The sequence below is a fragment of the Ambystoma mexicanum genome, chromosome 7q (assembly GCF_040938575.1).
Source record: "Ambystoma mexicanum isolate Mex_15411 chromosome 7q, UKY_AmexF1_1, whole genome shotgun sequence".
NCBI lineage: Eukaryota > Metazoa > Chordata > Amphibia > Caudata > Ambystomatidae > Ambystoma > Ambystoma mexicanum.
In genome coordinates, this window is record NC_090941.1 from 975,780,862 (window position 1) to 975,801,099 (window position 20,238).

Consider the following 20,238-nt stretch of genomic DNA (forward strand, 5'->3'; position numbering starts at 1 on the left):
CTTACTTCTCTCTGCTCGGGAAACCCTCTGGTGGGCATTTTTCTCTTCAATCAATGGCCAAGTGTTTTTGACCCCCTTGAGCTAAACTCTCCAAGTGTCATAATGTCTACCCGTGATGCAATAACATAAGATGGTTCCTTGGCTACCCAAATCACAGCTCCAGATTCAGCAAAAAGTTCCTTCATCCGGGGTCCGTTCCTGGAAAACAATGTCTCAGTCATTCACGGTCTGGGGGTGGTTCAAGCATCCTCACATTTCTTTCTTGGTTCCTAGTTTCGTCAGTTTGTATCTCGTCACGGTCTTCGTGGGCCTGGGTACCCATGCATCATTGTCCTATGTAGCTACAGGGGGGGGAGCTGCGCCTCTGAGACAATCCCGAGAGCTTCTACCAGGGTTCAAGCCACTGACTAGGGTATGCAATGTGTTAGGTTCCATAACCCTTTCTTCTGGTCTGAGAAATCTACCTCTGTTTACCAACACCGCGTCATCTTCTATATCCTTCATGACTCTGGACGATCTTGTACCTTAGGGTAACTTCCCTATTTCTTCTCTTACTATTAGGCTCGTCCTGCCATTTTTGATACCTTCTTGAAGCCTTGCCTCATACTCACACTTCATCTCTTCCTTAACTCCTTTACATCAGTTGTATAACATGTGTGATCCTCTCCTCTCGGCCCTCTCTGGCTGTAACGTCTATCCTTCACATTTTCTCCAGACTCCATCATGTGTTACTCTACCCGTCCTCTCCTAGGGGCCCCCTCCATTTCCTCCTTCTTATGCTCTTGGTCCCCTCTCTCCTCCTGGTCTTTCTTAACCTCATTCATTCCCTTGACCATCTTACTTACACTCCTCCTCACTTGTCACCTCCTTCTGAATTACCACCTCTCCTCCTCCTATCTAGCCTCCTTCCAATAGCCTCCGTTCCCCTTCTCCAGCTCCGCCTCCTTCATTTTTCTGACCTTCTGCTCTTGCTCACCACACTCTTCTCTGCTTCACCATTCCCTCCAAATGACTTGGCTCTCCTGACAACCTTTTATTTTTAAGCGCTATTAACACTTTGGTATGTAAGCATCAGTAGATCAGTCTGCTGCCATGACATTTCTGTCTGCTCCGAACATGACGGACAGGTCTTTTGAGATCTCAGATTCCTGAGGCTGATCTCATACACTATTTCAAATGCCAGGACAGAAACATGTTGTCACCCTAACAATCAAGCTGAAGATAAGTCAGAAAACTCTTCGCTCCATCATCTCTATGGAGCAGAAAACATTTACCATCTCATCAGTACATCATTATCATAGGACAGTCTTAGGAAAGTCGAACCATGGTTTTTGGGCCATCTGCAGTATACATAGAGCAGCCTTTTAGCACAGTGCTGTGACCTTGTGTAGTTCCCAAGTTTAGACAACATCAGGCCAGTTCAAGATTGCAGTGCACATGAAAATGAGAAGGGTTACTTCCCAACTCCATTAAATTCTAGACAGGCTTTAAGACCCATTGCCTTGCATAGGTTTTCATCTTCAAATTCTTGTAACCGCATTGACTAACTGCTTTAGAAACATTTATACAGAGTGTGGATTGAAATTGCTCTGTATGGTCTTTTGGTGGCACCTGGGATGGATTACAATGATCTAAAATCAGGGGCCTACAACCTTTAGCTCTCCATATGTTTTAGACTACACAATCCATCAGCCCTAGCCAGGATAGTCAATGTTGACGGATCATGGGAAAAGTGGTCCAAAACATCTAGTAAGCCACAGGTTGCAGACCCCGGTGTTAAATTGACAAGAAGGCAACTACGCAAAGCACACATCTTTAGCACTGTTGTCATCCGTGAGCGTAAACGTCTTTCTTACCATTAGCCAGACAGGATAAGACATCTTGCTGAGAACATGGGGGGCATCTGATGTGACGGACTGCACGCCTGCACACCAGAGTACGGAGTAAAGCCAAGGTTCATTGATGTTGTACAGATTCATGCTGATATTCCCTGACGTATATTTCCTGCAAAGAGAAATCAATGTTTATCAACAAATCCAATTGCAGATTCAGCCCATGGCTGAATGATTAGTTTCAATCTTGTTAACAGAATAGCGAGGACTGTCTTACACCAGACGGATGCATTTCCACAACAACCCTGGCTGTGCATTAGTCAGCAGCTACAGCTCTCCTTAGGCAGTCCAGCACCAACAATATCTTGGGTCTCATGAAACTTCCCAAACTCTTGCATTTGGGATTGAAACACATATTTCCCCACAAAACACAGTGAACACATTTGAATGGGCAGTCAAAACCAGCACTTCAGGATTATCCCAAACAAGTACCACAGTGGTCCCATCTTTCACATGTCATGTTGCAAGTGTATATCAACACTAGAACCCACCCCATCAGGCTACAAGCTTTAAAGGTCAATATGCACAAAGGCGGCACCCAGACACTGCTTTGTTTGCAAGGTTGGGGCTCTGAAACATGGACAGATATCACAGAAAGTTTGGCGCATATTGATTATTTAAGGAGGAAAAGTTCCCTTTGCTTCATTAGAACATGTTTTCTTCTCTTTGGAGAATCGGAACACATGAAATCCATTCTCTAACCATAGTATAAACCTGTATTACATGCTTCTCCTTTGTTTTTTTTACTCATTCCAGCTGTCTAGCCAATCATCAGATTTGGAATGGGGGCACGCCAAACGTACCCTTTAGAAATGTAAAGACTGGGCCAGGAAAACAGACAGGCTCCGTCACAGAAAGTCCAAGGTGCAGCTTCCTTTTTTATGCCTACTGTAAGGAAGGCATGATCTCAACAGTAAGACAGACGCAAGTGACCACAGTTCAAGGGTGTTTATTGAACTTCAAAAAGGGTTTGAAAAACACCTATCTAATCCTAAATCTACAGATGGGAGCCAGCTACAACTATCAAATAATAATAATTCAGTCCTAGTGGTGTCTTGACAAAAAAGGGCCTATAATAATAAACCTATTGCCAATCTTACCTCTAAATATAAATACTGTGGACATTTTTTTTACGAAAAAGAACGAAGTGTTCACAAAATTATATATGTCAGAATTTCCAGATGTTGGCCTCCCTTCCCCACATTTTCAGGTGGTTCACTTGAGTTTAGCACAATCTCTGGCTTCTCTAGCACGAGGATACAGTTCATCATTAGTATCGGGGCCTTCCGTGCCCAAGTCTCTTTACCTTTCAAAGTCTCTTCTTTCAGAAGCCTGATGCAACAAACAATAAGTTATTTCCCTCTTAGGATTTTACAAGTACTCAATTTCTCAGACGATTCAGTATTCACCTCAGATCCCCCTCAGTTGGGCTCAGTTCCTCTCAATGCAATGCTCGTAAGATTTTCATACATCCAATTTCTTGGGTGATTCACAGTTCATCCCGGCTGCCCCTCAGCCGGGCTCAGATCCTCATTAACGCAATGTTCAATTAGTCTCCCTTCACTGGGTTTGGACCAATTTCAATTTAACTTTTTAACACAAACTTGCTTTAACCGAAAGCTCTCAGCTGATCTCCCTCCGCCGGGCTCGGACCAACTTCATCTACTTTGTCATCAACTTTCTTTACACTATTAACATCGAAGGCTTTTGCCACCTTTCAGTTGAATACCTTGCAGAGACTTTCGAATGCGCATGCACGCGTTGCCGGACCACTCTGTCTAAGGTACCGTATCTTGGCTTCAAAGTTCAATCATTAATCTGTTGTTCAATTTAGCTCCCGTTAATCATCACATACGCTTCATACACTGTTCGCTTCAGCATTGACTATACAATGTTGCCGCTTGCAACCTTGGCTTCAACACAGACCGGTCTGGTATCGGTCTCCCCAACTCACCGGCTGTGCTGACTTCATTGGTGCTGCTATTTTGTAGGAGCCAAGGGCAGTACTACAACGGTAAGCAATTCTCCCCGCCTTGACTATCGACGCGGAAGAGCCCTGGGTACCTGTGACACACAATGCAGGATTCTTCAGCCTTGTTTCCTGGTCTTACGTTTCCTATTCTCGAAGGTTCATGAAAGTAACCGTCTCTTGTCAAAAAGGTTGAGGGCACTTCCCTCTTTGCAATTCCCTTCTGTTTTGCCGTCTTTCATCTTGTATTAAACTGCCATCTTGGAACTGCTGCTTCCTGTGTGCTTTGCCTTGCTTAGGGTGTGCTCTCCTGTTCCGCCTTTTATCCATGTGGGGAAGTGTGATGAAGTCAGGTGTGTGTAATGGTCAGTAATTGCCTGACCCTGCCTGATCCATTGTATTGGGACATGTCAGGTATACGGCTCGGGTGTAGTTTAAGCTGCCTCCACGTTTGGAGGTCATTCTTTGTTGCATGGTTTACACTGTTGTATAGAAATTTTATGTCAAGACTGGAGGCAAGCATTATGCTTCAAACATCTATAATCAACTCTTCACAGCAGATTTAAATGTTCATATTTCTTTTCATTTATTATTTTCTTTTTCTTTAACACAACAACATCAAACCGAAAACTACACATCATTTAACCCAGAGTCTCTAGTAGTCCCTTGAACTAGTTCCTGACACTGGGTCTCACTAGTCACTTCCTGCCCAGGTACTTTCCTCTTGCTTTTCTGTTCTTCCTTCAGATAAGTGCCTTTCTTCTCAGCTCTAGCTTCCAGAGCTACTACATACGCTGTAAAGTGTATTACCATGCATAGTAACCCTCCTGGAGGGCACAGGCGAATATGCAGATATCCAAGTTCAATACATGTTTTTGTGCCTAACATTTTCCTTTGTAAATTAGCGTGATTTGGCATACAGCGGAGTTAGTTTTCTTACTGCATATGGGAGACGCAGCCGGACCCTTGAAAACCTAGCTCACTTCAGGGCACCCGGCTGTGCTCCTCAGAGATCACCCCCAGTGCAACCAAATGGAGTAAGGAGCTCAATTACAAACGGCTTTTCCCGCACTAGACGGCAGTGTTAGAGGGCTCCAGGGCCGCCGACAAATACCGCCCATTGGGACAACCGTCAAGATGTCCGGTTAGAGGGTGTATACAGAGCCCAAGCCGGCATCGGCATCACATGCAAGTAGCACGGAGCAGCAGCTCACATTACACACTCAAAATTACTGTATGACAGGGGTACCCAGGCACATTGATATGTATTGATGGAGACTGTAAAGAAGGCATGGTATCATCCCATAAAACAGACACAAATGATCACAGTTCAAGGGAGTTTATTGAACTTTAACTGGGTTTGAAAAACCCCTATTAAATCCCAAATCTAAAGATGGGAGCAAGCTACGACCATCAAATAATAATAATAACGCAGTCCTAGTGGTGTATTGTCAAAATAAAAGGGCATACACTAATAAACCTATTGACAATCCTTATATCTAAATACAAATAGTGTAGGAAACAATGTTATGCAAAAGAAAATTGTTCAAGAAATATGTCAGGATATTTAAGTTGTTGGTCTCCCTTGCACAAGTTTCAGCACAGGACAAGGCGGCACACTCGAGCTTAGCACAGTCTCTGGATTCTCTAGCACGAGGATGTAGTTCAAATCTCAGTATCAGGGCCTTCTATGTCAAAGTCTCTTTGTCATTCAAAGTCTCTTACTTCAGATGATGTGACAAACATTCAAAAGTTCCTTCCTCCTCAGGATTCTCATATACAACTTCTTGGGCGATTTTCGATTCACCCCGGGCCCCCCTCTGCCGGGCTCAGATCTACTTTAACACAAAGCTTTCAATTGATCTCCCTCTGTTGGGCTCTGATAAAATTCATGTACTTTTTCAACTTCCTCTACTTCATCAAAATCAAAGACTTTCAATAGATTTGACTTGATCCGTCGCAGGACCATTTCAATTCACATTTATTCGTTCTCTTTCAATTGATCTCCCTCTGCCGGGCTCAAACCAACTTTATCTACTTTTCTCACTTCTCAGCTGGGTGCCTTACAGAGGCCTTCGATTGAGCACCCACGTGGTGCCAGACCACTCTTTGAAAAGTATTGTAGCTTGCTTTAAAGTTCAATCACTCATCAGCAGTTTAACTTCATTCGTGTCTCTTATACACGTGTTTTAATAATGTTCCTTCCAGCGCTCGCCATACAATGTTGCTGCTTGCAACCTTGGCTTCAACACAAACCGGTCTTGTATCAGTCTTCCCCAACTCACCAGCTGTGTTGCATTTACTGAAGTGTCTTTGTTCTTGGAGCCAAGGACCGTACCACAGTGGCTGGAGATTCTCCCCTCCTTGATTACTGATGCGGGAGGGCTCCGGGTAACTCTGAAACACCATGCAGGATTCTTCAGCCTGGTTTCCTGGTCTTACACTTTCCATTATCGAGACTTCATGAAAGTAATTGTTCCTTGTCTAAAAGGTCAAGGGAATTTCCCTCCTTGCAACCCCCTTCTGTTTCGCTGTCTTTCTCCTATAGTTAAATTGCCATCTTGGAACTGCTGTTTCTTTGTGTCTTTTCCTCGCTCAGAGTGTGGGGAAGTGTAATGGAAGTCAGGTGTGTGTGAGGATCACCTGACCATTGTGTTGGGACACGTCAGATATACAGCTCGGTGTTAGTCTGTTTTCTCTCATAGCGGGTTGTCCGTGAGAAAGTGTTTGTGTTGTAAAAAGGGGCAGGGGTAAAGTTCCTGCGTATCCTACTTGGTAGGATACGGAAAAGGTGTTACAGGGAAGGGGATACCGCATCTCACCATCCAGTGTCCCACTCCCACTCCCGAAGACTCCTCACCCAGGTGAACCTCCGGCACTGGTCCATCCCCAGGAACTGGATCCAAAAGCGATGGCCGTGTCCTGGCCCCCTGGATGACAGATCCCCATGACTAGTGGGTGCAATACCTTCTGGTTTCTCACAGCATGGAGTCTGATGATGGGAGTGAAGGAAGCCAGGACCAGGTGATGTTAGAAGATGACACACACACTAGCTTCAAAAGAGTTTTGGGAGATTCCCTGGTAGATGCAGTGGCTCAAGGAGTGTGTTCACTCCAAGAAAGATTGGAAGTACTGGAATGCCTAATTGGTGATGGCCTTAAGAAATAAAAGAACATGATGCAAATGGTAGCATGTCCTCTAGCCAACCTCATCAGGAGGCGGCATGTAAGGGGAGAGAGCAGCCATGGAAGAGAAAAATCTCTTTAACTCTCCCCGGGTCCAGTGAAGGAGGGAAAAAGAAAGCCTCCTGAGGCTGTCGATGCATTCGAAAAGCTTAAAGAGGCTTTTTATGAAGCAATCAACCATGCAGAGCCTCCTACCCTCTTCCCCAGGGGCGCAAAATATAGCAGATGGTGACTCCTCACCAGAGTCAATGTGTCAAACTCAAGATCCTCACAGAGGTCAAAGAGTGGGAAATGTAAGTGTAAAGAGAAGCACCTAGAAGTGCCCAAAGAGGAACTGCCAGACATGTTCCACCCAGAGTCCATAGTTCACCCCAGGTCGAATGACTGGTTGCCTTCGTCGAGAGTAGCAGAATACATGACCCAAAGATTACGTAAACCAATCAAGAAAGAAGCAAAGCTGAGTATGCGATAAGTGTGCCCCGCCGAGACCTACAGGGAAAGGTGGCAGAAACCCCAGAGGTTGACCCAAAGATAATTATCTTCATATATAAGGCCTCCAGAGACCACAGAAGGGGTATGGACTGGACCTGGTAGGGATATAAAGAAAAGGTTCAAGATTTGGTGGGGCCAAAAGCAAAGATCATGGATCCGGCTGAAAGGGACAGGGACAGGGACACCGGAGAGCCGTTGGATTACGGGACATTAGCAAGCTGGGCTCAAAGAGTGCGGTGCCTTTTAGCGAACGCAAACTGTGCCCTGTCATCCGAGAGAAGGAGAGGCCTGCTATTAAATTTTGACTCCAAACTATTTAACATATACATGCTCACTTTGTGTAGCTTATTAGGGGAAGCAGGTGTGTCGTTCACGAATTACGCGGACGACACCCAACTCATATTGGAATTGGGGGGCAGACACTACGCTATGGACAGCGAACTGATCGCCAGGATTTACATGACAATAGACGACTGGATGCAGGCAAACTGGATGTGCCTAAATGACTCTAAAACCGAATTGATGATGTTCGGTTCCAGCCGCCAGCTGGCAAATTTGGGGCCTGAGTACAATTCTTTTCTAATCAAAAATGCCATCATTCAGGTGGTGCCTACAGTGAAAACTCTGGGTATGATGGTCAACTCTGCGGTTGACTCCCATGCCCAGACCAGCTACCTACAAAAGAACACAGCGTATTACCTGAGATTAATGAAAGCTATTAAGCCGTTTCTTAATGAAGGTAATATGGCCATGATAGCGAGAGCCATTATTCTATCACGGCTTGATTATGGTAACGCCCTGTTGCTGGGGGCCTCTTCTAAGGACTTATCTAGCTGCCAAGTGATTCAGAATAATGCGGTCAGGCTTGTCAAGAACTTAAAGAAGAAAGATCACACCACAGCAGCTAGACTATCATTACACTGGCTCAGGGTTGAAGAGCGTATCAAGTTTAAGGCCCTCTGCTTGGTGCACAAGTGCTTCTACGGCTCAGCGCCGGTATATTTGAAAAAGAGCCTAGTGCCCTACATACCGAGGAGAAGTCTACGCTCGGAGGGTAAATGTCTGCTGTCAGTCCCTAACTTTAAGTTGAAATCTGGTTTGGGCAGATCTTTTGTGGTGATGGCCCCCATATTATGGAACAGCCTGCCAGAAGTGCTGAGAGCAGAGGCTAACCACCTTACTTTCAGGAAGCACCTGAAGACATACCTCTTCAGATGAAGAGCCTGGGGAAAGCAATGTTTCGGGGTCCTTAATAGACCGCAGTGTTTGTCACTTTATGTTTGTCTTGTTGTCACTGTTCTGTAAGGGCAAGCGCCCTGATGCCCACGGGCTACCGGCGCTATATAAAATAAAATACATACATACATACAAACTCGGATATCTAGGCTCTTACGAGGCAGGTGAGGCCGCCCAAAGCCTGCTGATCGGTGAGGCTTTTGCAAAAAAAAAAATGGGGAGATTCGTAGGCACGCACAGAGCCCTCGAGGAGGCGCAGTCCTCTATTAAATTTTTTTTCCCTGCGAGTTTTTGCAGGGAACGGCCACAGTAGAGGTTGTGCGTCCGGTCACTTCCACTCGCAGAGAGGCCTCAAAGCCCGAGATCGGTCTATTGGGAATCTGTTAGAGAGGCTTGGTTTAAGCTCTCTCTATCATCATAGTTGCAGAGTGCATTCCACGTGTCACAGTGTTCCTAATTACTCATGTGTAATGTGGAGTCTCAGTTTATGGTGTTTTATATTCTGTGAGGTGCTGGGGGTCGTTACTGGTGTGAACTTAATAAAAAGAACCTAATAACTTAGTGCCATGTGGACAGTTATTTATTAATAACTCCCAATAGACCAAGATCAGTCTATTGGGAATCTAGCTAGCAAGATGCCTTTTTCTCGGTACAAGGCCACAGAGGACGCAGAGGGCGAGGCACCTATTGGTAACACGTAGCCAAACCAGGTGAGGAATATGATACACTATCATCTTGTAGGAGGCAGGACACTTATGCTTTGAGTTTTGGCAGCTTTCCAGCAATGCATGGCTGCAGCAAGTGGTAGTGGGTTCTGGCTGGAATGTACAGCGGAGCCGGTTCAGTGGGGTATGCCGTGACAGTTAGTGTAAGCGCAAAGGGAATGTGAACTCCTAGAGAAGGAGCTGTGTCAGCTGGCGAGCAAGAGCGCGATAGAGCACAGAGACAGCATAGTGGAAGTATTCATAAGCAGCATGTTTCTGGTACAAAGAAAAGAGAAGGTGAGACCAGTTATCAACCTGAAGGAGCTCAATGGGTGGCTGGTTTACAGACACTTGAAGATGGAGGGAGTGCACTTCCTCAGGGACATTCTCCAGAAAGGAGATTGGCAATTGAGACTGGATCTTAAGGACACTTATCGAACGATCCCGGTGGCCAGGGAGCACTGCAGATTTTTGAGCTTCCAGTGGAACCAGTAAGTGTGGCAGTTCAGATGCCTACCATTCAGTCTCGCTTCAGCGCCATGGGAATTCACAAAGATCATGAGACCAGTGGCAGCGGCCTTGAGGGAGAGAGAGATTCGTATGATAATTTACCTGGATGACAGTCTCATGCTAGTGGACGACAGGCAAGCACTCATCGAGCAGATGCAGTGGGAAAACTCCTGACGTCTCTAGGTTTTCTCAACTCATTTCCAGGCGGCGCATGGAGATTCTGGGGTTCATCGTGGATTCCACGAAAGTGACCCTGAAACTTCCAGCTTGCCAGATGAGAGCGATGAAGGAGTTGAGAGCAGCGCTTGTGAAGACTGTGATATCCTTACGAACCCTAGCGAAGATTGTTCGTCCCTTAGCAGCCTCAATTCAAGTGATATTTCCTGGCCTGTTACACTTCAGAGCTCTACAGAGGCTGAAGATTCGGCACCCGTGAGAGGGCCCGGATACCACCAACTAGAAATATTCAGAGTCTGACGCGAGCAGGGCAGGCTGGGGAGTGAGATGCAGCCACCTAGAGACGGGCAGCACGTGGTCACAGGAGGAGCTGTCTCTCCACATCAACTGCCTGGAATTGCGAATTTGCGATAAAAGCATTCGTGAAAGACAGAGTAGAGTGTTGCATTCTCCTCAGGATGGACAACATTTCAGCAGTACGCTTCATAAATCACCAAGGAGGTACCGGTCAAGGATGCTAGTAGAAATGACAAAGGATTTCTGGCACTACTGCCACGACCGGAAGATCTCGGTGACAGTGGAATACCTTCCAGGTGTCTAGAAAGTAGTGACAGATTGGAACTCCCACTACATGCATGACTCCAGAGACTGGATGCTGCACACAGAAGGGTTTCCCCAGATAGCAGCCCTCTGGGGGCCTCTAGACACCAACCTGTTTGCGTCCAGTTTGAACAGACAGTTAAGCAGGTTCTTCAGCTGGAGGCTGGACCTAGAAGCGCAAGGGGCATAAGCTTTTCTATAATCGTGGTGAGGCGCGATACACTATGTCTTTCTCCCCTTCATGATGCTGGCCAGAACTCTGGCGAAGATCCAGCGAGGGATGGCGGAGGTCATCATGTTAGCCCCGAACTGGAAATGGCAAGCATGGTTTCCAATTCTGATTTTCAGACAAGATCACCTGGCCGATCCATCAGGGAATTATCCTCAGATGATGAGGGGGCAACTACAGTAGCTAGCATTCAGGGTGTTGTGAGCAGATGGAGTCTGCCAGGCATTTTGGGACCGGCTGCAGAATTAAGCAGTCTTGGGCCCCCTCTACCCTCAGGAGCTATGACGCAGCCTGGGGAGATAGCGCCTATGGTGCAGCCAATGCAGTATTCATCCTGTTTCAGCCCCTCTAGTGCAAGTTCTGAATTTATTTTCTGTCCTCCCTAGCAGAGGAAGGCAGGGCGTTTAGGATGATAGAGGTGTACAGGTCTGCAGTGTCAGCGGGTCACAAGGATGGAGCCCCAGTAGGGAAACACTCAGCAGTAGTGAGATTGCTGTGAAGGTTAAAGAGTTGCAAGCCCCCAATGCCTAAATACGCTCCTCTGTGGGACTTCAATATGGTGTTGCGGCTATTTGTGAGCTGGTTGAAGAATATAGACTCATCAGACCAGCAGCTGTCAGGGAAGCTGGGCCTAGTGTCCTGTAGAAGAGTGGCGGACGTGAAAGGTCTCTAGGTTAACAGAAATACTTTCGGCCTGGACGCGGTATATTTTTCTATTGTAAAAAGGACAGGGGGCCATTCTAAGGTTATCTCTTATCCCTATTTTCAGAGACAGCCTCAGTTATGCGTAGCAAACTTTATTTTTTGTTGTTGCTTATACTCACAATTCAATGGCTGCCATGGAAAGGGAGAAGGGACTACCTGTCGCCCTTTCACGCCTTTTCATGGTGGCCATCTTCTTTGTTTCCTATTTTTTTCCTTTTTGCATGGCCGCAATGGGAAGGAAAAATGAATTGCGTATAGTCCCTTCACCCCGTTCCACAGCAGCCATCTTTTATTTCTTCTTTTTTTCAGTTGCGAAACACTGCCATTTCCTAACTAAAATAAGACACTATTGGTACCCTGGTCTAACGGGCTGGGTACTAACACCAATAAGCCACTTGCCGGGGGGGCATTATTGCGTTAGGTAATGCCCCAGGACCTTCGTTAAGGCTCTTGGTTTGCTTGGGCCTGTAACAATGGGCACTGGGGCATTACCTGACACAGTAATGCACCCCCACCAGCAAGAGGTGAGGAGGGTGGATCAACTGACCTTTTGAATTTAAACTCATCTTAAAATAATATAAAAAGAGAATTTGTGAAGCAAAAAAAAGCTGCACTATTTTCTAAATTAGTGTAATCTCCAACTGAAATGAGAGAGCTGTTCCCAACTGGTCAGTCTTTTTTAACTTCCTCATGCAATAATAGTGCTGGAACAGTCTAAAGTAGAATATATAGCTTTTGATAACTTTTTTTAATTGATCAAATTAAAACCATTCAGTCTGGTTTTACTATGAACACTTCAGAAGTATAGGATATTCCGGCATTTCACTCAAAGATTTGATTTTGCAGGGTCACGTCTCTAGATATTCTTCCACTACTTCCTACTTAATGTCCTACCTGCCGATTTCAATGTCCTCTCGTTGAACTATCTGCTAATAAGCACACCGGAAGAATCGATCCATTAATCACTCAATTTAGCAATTTGTTTAAAATGTTCTTCTATTCGGGTCCCTATGTTGAAGAAACCCTATTTAGAAGATATAGTCCTGAATAATAATAAAATTATTGCAGGTCTGCCCTGGCTTTAAAAAATGATGGAGAAAGTTATAACTTCACTTTTTATTGCATGGAAGGAAGTCCTAGATGTTTGTATGTCTGGCTTTTGCTGGAGTCATGGCACATAGACTGCATTATTAACGGTGTGGACTGATGTTCTGAGGGATGCAGTCCACAACCATTTTTCATTGTTAGTAATACTGCATCTGTCTTAAGTCTATGATGGAGTAAATCATGACATTTTGCTGTCCGGCCCGCCTTCTGTAGGACTGTGGACGCGGCACTGTGCTGGTTTCCATAATTTCTGAACAGAGCGTGGAGGGTATGGGTAGGACATTTTAGCTCTAGCCCTGTGAGATTGCAGTGTGGCGTTCCCCAGGGGTCCCACTGCCCACACCCAACATTTCTATTGAATGATTGTATTTGACCTCTCCTCTTCCTCATTAAAGATACAGGGCTCCTTTTCCACTCGCATACTGATGACATGAAAGTGTATATGCGTGTCAGCGGACACGAGGAAACACTTCCTCAGGTTATTACCTATATGGGAAATATTGAAGGTTGGATGAATTGTAATATTCTAAAGCTTAATACGCCAAAGATGATCTTGCTAGGCCCTCTCCATATACTGTCTGGCATGACCACTACCTATGCCACCATGGTAAAAAAGTCTTTTGGGAAGCTAGCTCAGCCTTAGGTCACAGATAAAGGCTCTTAAGTGGAGTGCATTCTTTAGGATCCTCCAGGTGTAACAGATCCTTCCATTCGCTACAAAGGATTTCAACCAGGCATTGATGGGAGCAATGATATGTTCCAAACTGGACTATGCAATTAATTTTAGTGAATCTTCTGACCCACCAGGTTTAGCAGTTGCAAAGTGTCCAAAATGCAGCTGGACGGCTGCTATTCGGGCTTCGCTGCAACGACCATGTCTGAAATAAATGACGCTCCCGCCACTGAACAGGTGCAAGATCAGATTTTCTTTAAGATTCTGTGTTTGACTTTAAAATGTGTTCCGGAAATATCCTCATATTTGAAATGCATGATCATCTCATGTTCCTCAGCAAACTGTTCAATCATCTCACCAGGCATTGCCAGTTCCTGGGTTTGGGTGCTCCATTTGTGGAGGGAGAAGATTTCCTGTTCAAGCCCCTACTTCTGGAATGCCTTAACATCTAATATTAGGGGTATTTAAGACATTATTTTGAAGAGCATTGAAAATGCTGCTCTTTAATTCATGCCTGTCACCCATTTAAATATCCATTTGGTGTTGTGGCATTGTTTAGGTTTCTGCGCCTACAAGCAATTGAGTTTGCAGTGTGGACATTATAAATCGGAAAACGGAAAATAAATCAAATCTAGGGTTTTCCAGTAGAATTTTGTAACCCTTATTCCAAAGTAGGTATGTTGGATATGTCTGAATAATCTACCAGTGCTCAGAATAAGAAGCAGTTCTTATCATTAGAACCTTGAATGTTGGGGTGAAGTTCTGGAGAGGATGTAAGTGCCTATTCTGAGGGAAATACTTTGAAATCAGGGCTGGCTCTTGACCTAGCGGGCAAGTCTTTCAAGCAGACCCTTCACCCCACTAATAGTCTAAAAAGTGACTATTTTCAGATGTGTCATGGTCCATTTTTTAATTTGTCAAATGTTCAGATTTCTCTTTTGCTTGGACAAAGCTGAGCCGTACTAGTCCCTTTGCGGAAGTAGATGGGTTTCACACAATAGTTCAGATTGCAAACTTATGAGGACACACCTCGGCAGATCACACTAATGAATGAATCGGAGACTTTTTAACCTATTTGTAGGGGTGAAAGTATCTGCAGGGACAGGATCCAGGTATATGCAGGGGATCCTTAGTGGGGCTTCCAAACAATTGAACGGCAGCCTTTAGCCTGTTTATGGACAGCAAACATTCCTTCAGCGCAAAATATATGTAGTCGAGAGACAGTGCGATTTTAGGCTGGTTGATGGTTCTTCCTTCAAGTCTGTGCCAAATCTGAATGTCATCCTCCAACACTTTCAAAAGGAATTGACGTGATTGCGCCGCTTCAGGATCATGAAGTGGCTAAAAAGGCATGCAGAAGGCTCTGATCCATTCGAACACCATCACAAATAGTAGTTGGTGGTTGATCGGATCTTACACACCGACTATTGTCTACAGGAAGAGGACTGGTAATTGATTCTAGCCCAGTGAGTTAAGGAGGTACTCATGAATGCCTGTCAGGCCTGACTCGGTTCCTCTCTCAGTCTTGAGGCCACATGGTGCATCATGGGATGGATCATCATGATGGCTACTCCTGGAGCTGGTGTGTCACTTCCCATTCCAATATCTTCTTCAGCAAAGGGAGGGTTGTGGTTGTTTGGTAAACTTGTGAGTCCTTGTGGCCATCAGTTGGCTTCTTGAAAAGCGGTGTAACTAGGTCATGTTTAAAGGGGCTTGGGGCTCTGCTCTGCAGGCGGGGTGCATTTAGCAGGTAGTAGTGTGTTGAGGAATGTGTTAAGTGCTGAAGGGGTCACAGTCCAGCTGGGAGGCTACCGTGCACTACCTAGTCTCATCGGAGCAAATGATGCAAAGGAGCCGTGCATATGGTGGGGGTGCGTTTTGGAAGGGATGGGTGAAGTTTCTAGGTTTCTATTGAGCTTTGTGATTGTTATTCAAATAAGTCCAGGAAATATATCCTGCAAAATACCACCTCGGCCAGATCCTTTAATAGTATGACAAAAATAGGATTATTCTATTTCAGGGAATGTATTATTTACTACAGTTGTAAGCCCTAACTGCCCCACTCTCAAGCATCTTCTGATTTGTTATGAGACTCTGCAACTCATCGAGTAATTTCCTCTTCCGTTCTAGGATATCGATGAAGACTACTTCCCCTTTGCCCTCTTCTCAGGTTACCACACTGTTTTGTTGATTAGCTTTTGCACATGGAATCTAAGCATTCTTGCGCCTCTGCTCTTCCCCTGTTCACCTCCTCTTGCACAAACTGATCTGAATGATCCAAGAACTGCGATTGATTTTGTATTGGTTTCCCTCCTTTATCTCTATTACTCCTCTGCCTCCCACACTCCTGGTGCACGCTGAAGCAGTATGCATACTGTGGCTGCTATCTTCTGAATCAACAATAACTACGGTTCGAGAGAGGCGTTGTGACTCCATAATGTTCACGCACCGCCAGTATCTAATCTATTGTATGGACAAACTTGTTGATTGGAGAAGTATGCGAGTTGCTGTAATCCCAGCAATCCCATGCTGTCCAATAATTGTACATCACCATTACAATTGTTATCCTCTATCCAAGGGTTGAAGCATGCAAGGAGTAAGATTCCCATAGCTGAGAGCATGAGATGCGGGGCATGGCTGAGGATCTCCTTGGATTGGTGCCTGGTTCCGGAGGAAAACTGCTATGACCACCAACTCATTTGTGCCATCGAGCAGGGTGTGGTGGGTGGGATTTGAATGTTGTTCCAGTTGGCCCATTTAGTTTGGTCTTTAGCATAATTTAATGCTTCTCACCACCTCTCAACTCTTCCCTGTTCTTGAACAAGACTTTATAGCGTGTTGGTAGCATTTTACACATTGTGGTTGGCGAGCTGCAAAAACAAACATGCTGAAATAGACCCTGTTGAGTAAAGGAGCACAGACGGAATAGACATTGTTAAGCAGGACGTACATATTTTCATTTCGGAAATATAGATATTACCATGAAAGCATTTTGCTTTAGATAAAACCATGGCGGACCACGATCGCGTTAAGAGTGCGGCTGTACCTGATGTCTTCATGTGTGGCTTGCGTGTATCTCAAGTTTAGTTTTGTGATTCCCCGGTCTCTCAAATGCTTGATATCCGTCTTCACCCCAGATGCCTGCTGGAAACCTGGCGCAACCTGCCTCACCCACTGTCTTTGAGAGTCGGAGAGCCATATCACCTGCGTACAAAAAAAGACACAGACTTATAAGGTGCTTCAGTGATGGTCCCCTTCGCCTCAAATATGGCTGGATGCCACATTATGATGGTGTTTAGCACAACTCCATGTAAATGTATTGTATGTAGGAAGATCAATTTGTCTTAACATATTTAAAACTATGTACCCTCAATGTTACTACATTATATAGTTGCAATCTTGTACCAATGGATCTAGGTTGATTGACAGCTTGATGGTGGGGTTAGCCAATTATTTTCTTTTTGATATTATGTTATTGCATATTAGGTTTATACTCCTACTGTTCCTGGGGGCTAAGAAGAGTGAAGCCATTGTGGACCGCTGCATTTTGGTGGTAAACCCATGCAGGGAATTATTGGAGGCTGTTTTGGCTTCCCTGGCACGAATCAAAAGGATGCAGTCTTGCAGAATCAGGAATGTGAGTCCAGGTGGCATAAAGAAGAAGACACAATAACCACCTAGAAACATTTGTGTAGAGGAGCGTTATAAATGACTTATCATCTCATATATCATAACCTATACATTAGAGTGGTGCACATAGTTGGAGTAGCTGAACCTGCTGGAATGGGTTTAATGGTTGGGGGAAGAGAAGAGGGGGTCAGAATTTAGTGATGCACTGAATTTTCTAAAGAATTATCCAAACTATCGGGTGCTTGTGCATGTGTGTGATCAATTGAACCTAAGGTTTACCCTTAAAGGGAGTTCCAAAGAAGGATTTACAGAAGCGGAAAGTGGACGAATCACTTCAGCCTTCAGTGTACAAGACTCTCTCAAACTTTTCACACATTTTGTCATTATTTATGGGACAAAGTACCTGCCACTGTTCGTCATGTTTTTGAAAGCCATCGTGGAAGTAAACATGAGAAATTAACACTGTCGAATTTTAAAGAGCCAATTCACATTGTCAGTGCAATGAAATTCCTTATTTTAAATAGCTTCCTTTAATGCGGATACACACCGTTCTGTCATTCAAAATGTCCATCCTTCTTGCAAAGGGTTAGACTCAGATTGATACGAAAACCAATCATGTGTTTCTTCTGAGAGCACCAATGCAATGCTTAATTCTGTGCACCGGTCATTGATTGGTTGGTAATGTTTCTGATTAGGCACATTTGTTACAGTATTCACGAGCATTAAATTAATAATAAATAGAAAATAACAAAATCAATTGAAGGCTTTGCAGTCTGGTCATCTGGCCCCTTGTGAGATTTGTTATAACTCACGTCCCCCCCCTCACTGCCTGCCAGGGGGCTTGTCACATGCAGATTATACTCCTGGTGGTTTCTCTGCCTTCACGATCATCCAAATATGTGAGAGAAGGGGGCAGGGTAGGCAGGGGTACAACAGATACACTTCCTGTTCCTTGCAGGGGTCACTGTGTTTATGCTGTACCTAAGTGACCCTGCCTCCCCTTTCAAAGCTGCTCCATGCGAACAATGCAGGGCATAGACAAGGAATCAAGGGGGATCCAGACACAGCATACAATTGCAGATGGGTAGCTTTCAACAATGGGGTGTATTCCTCCTTGACATCAAAGGACTATTCGAGCTTTGTTTTCTAACATACAATTTCACTCAGAACCCCTTGTTGTAATATATCCCCATAGTGAATCGACACTCATCGATACATTTACATAGGTTACCCTCCTTGCCTCAATAGCAAAGAGCTGTAATGACAAAGTAAATGCGTAAACAACTCACAAGCCGTTGTGGAATCCGTGACGTCAGGATAGTCTGCAGGGTGATATTAAGGTAACTGCCTCGATAGGGGTGTTCTGCTGGTGGGACGGGAAGGTTCACGAGCACCGCCGTGTTATTGTCCCTTGCCATCTGCAGCAGCTCGCTCAGCCTGCAGATAGACTGGTTCCCAGCTTCGAAACGAGCCGCCTCAGAGAAGGAATTGGTTGTCCAAAAGGGGTTACTCTGAAACAAGTAAGCCAGAGTTGTATGGTTGGCACAATAAATTGAGACCTTGAGTAAGTTCGACTCATTGATTTACGTTAGAGATGTGAAAAGTCAACTCCACCAGGAATAGCTAGAGAAAATGTGTGGTAACTTACAATGAAAATGGGACTTGGTTAATTACTAATTTGGGACAAAATGGAGTCTTTCAAACAGTAAACAAAATCTTGTATGCTACAAATCCGCATTACATTTAATTGCATGAAAAACGTTATTTTATGGCAGTAACAAAATTGACAAAGCTCTCACAAACTTGCCAGAAAAGTACCATGAAATCATCATTGTACAAAACTAACAAAGGCACTAGAATTTGACAGTGCCGGCATATCCCCTCTATACATTACATTTACTCTAACATGTTTAATGAGATCTCTTGTTTCTTGTGAATTAAAATTCTAATAATCGTAAAATAGAAATGACCTGCATCTTCAAGAGGGGTAAACATATTATGGGTGTTACAAAAGGTTGCAGCAGTATTCCATGTTCAATTTAGACTGTCAAGACTACACAGTATGCTAAAGCCACATGCTTCTACATGGCTTGAGACCTCTCCAAGCCATGATTTGGACGCCCAGGGAAAATCAGTAGTGTTCTACCACAGACGGTATGTGCAGCGAATTGCGGACACATGCTTCCAGAACGTTCTACCACAGCCAACATGTGCAGCGAATTGTGGAGGCATACTTTCAAGAACCATTTGCCAGCGTTCAGCCTCTCCAGCTCGGTCCAGTTGATCATGGAGGGGTGCTCAAGGGCCAGCTCCGGGAATACGTTGTCGACGTTGGTGGTCCGCTTTAGTGTTCTGTCGTGCATTAGAAATGGCACGCCATCATAACTGAAAAAAACACAACATGCCCAATTGGTCTACAAGTATTGTGACAGACTTCTTTCTATTTTGCAACCACAATGGAACCGATCTAACACACTTCACCAAAAGGATGAAACGGCTTGTCCGACAACCATTAAAACATGTTATTTGTAGTGTGTTCACTGTATAACTTGATTGCTTCTTTTGGCAGATTCCAGCAGTTGTTCCTACTGGCTGTCTTATAAAAGTCCATGGGGCTTCCCCTGGAAGCCATTGGTTTGGGGGCTAGTTATACCTCTTATAGGAGGGTCTTCGAGTGGAAGGTGGCAACTGTGATGAATTGTATGTCCCTCAGCTCTTTCATGATGTTTTAGGAATTACAAGGTTTGCCTGTGCAGAGCATGGGGCTTTGGGGGTTCAATATTGTTTGAGCTTTTCTTGTGGGCAGCATGGTAGAATAGCATTCCTTCATGCATCGGTAATGCCTGACACATTCACAAGGAAATACAATATCCTTAAAATGTACTAGATAAGGTGCATTCTATAAAATGGCAGAATAGTATTGGGCATAAGTAACGCATAAGACAGCTAATTCTTCTCCACTGCTGCCAGATCCAAATCATGATTTTCTTTTGTGAACAAAGAACAAGCTGTTAACATTTCAGAGTTAAAAAGGTGACAGCCCTGCAGAACTTCACTAAGTTCCTTCACAAGTTCCTTTCCCTTTAGCTGCCCCTTCCCCACCCAATCGTCCTTATACCCCAGGTACTC

At 44.7% G+C, this 20,238-nt stretch overlaps 1 protein-coding gene across 2 annotated transcripts in view; it reads right to left on the reverse strand.

The window, feature by feature from the left end:
- GDPD5 (glycerophosphodiester phosphodiesterase domain containing 5) overlaps window positions 1-20,238 on the reverse strand; it is a 1,185,048-nt gene that overhangs the window by 80,363 nt on the left and 1,084,447 nt on the right. For both annotated transcript variants that reach the window (XM_069640071.1, XM_069640072.1), the window contains 4 exons: window positions 19,344-19,494; window positions 18,399-18,620; window positions 16,526-16,683; window positions 1,857-2,004 (listed from right to left, as the gene is read on the reverse strand). In XM_069640071.1, coding sequence (XP_069496172.1) covers window positions 1,857-2,004; window positions 16,526-16,683; window positions 18,399-18,620; window positions 19,344-19,494 — 679 coding nt within the window. The remainder of the gene's footprint in view (window positions 1-1,856; window positions 2,005-16,525; window positions 16,684-18,398; window positions 18,621-19,343; window positions 19,495-20,238) is intronic.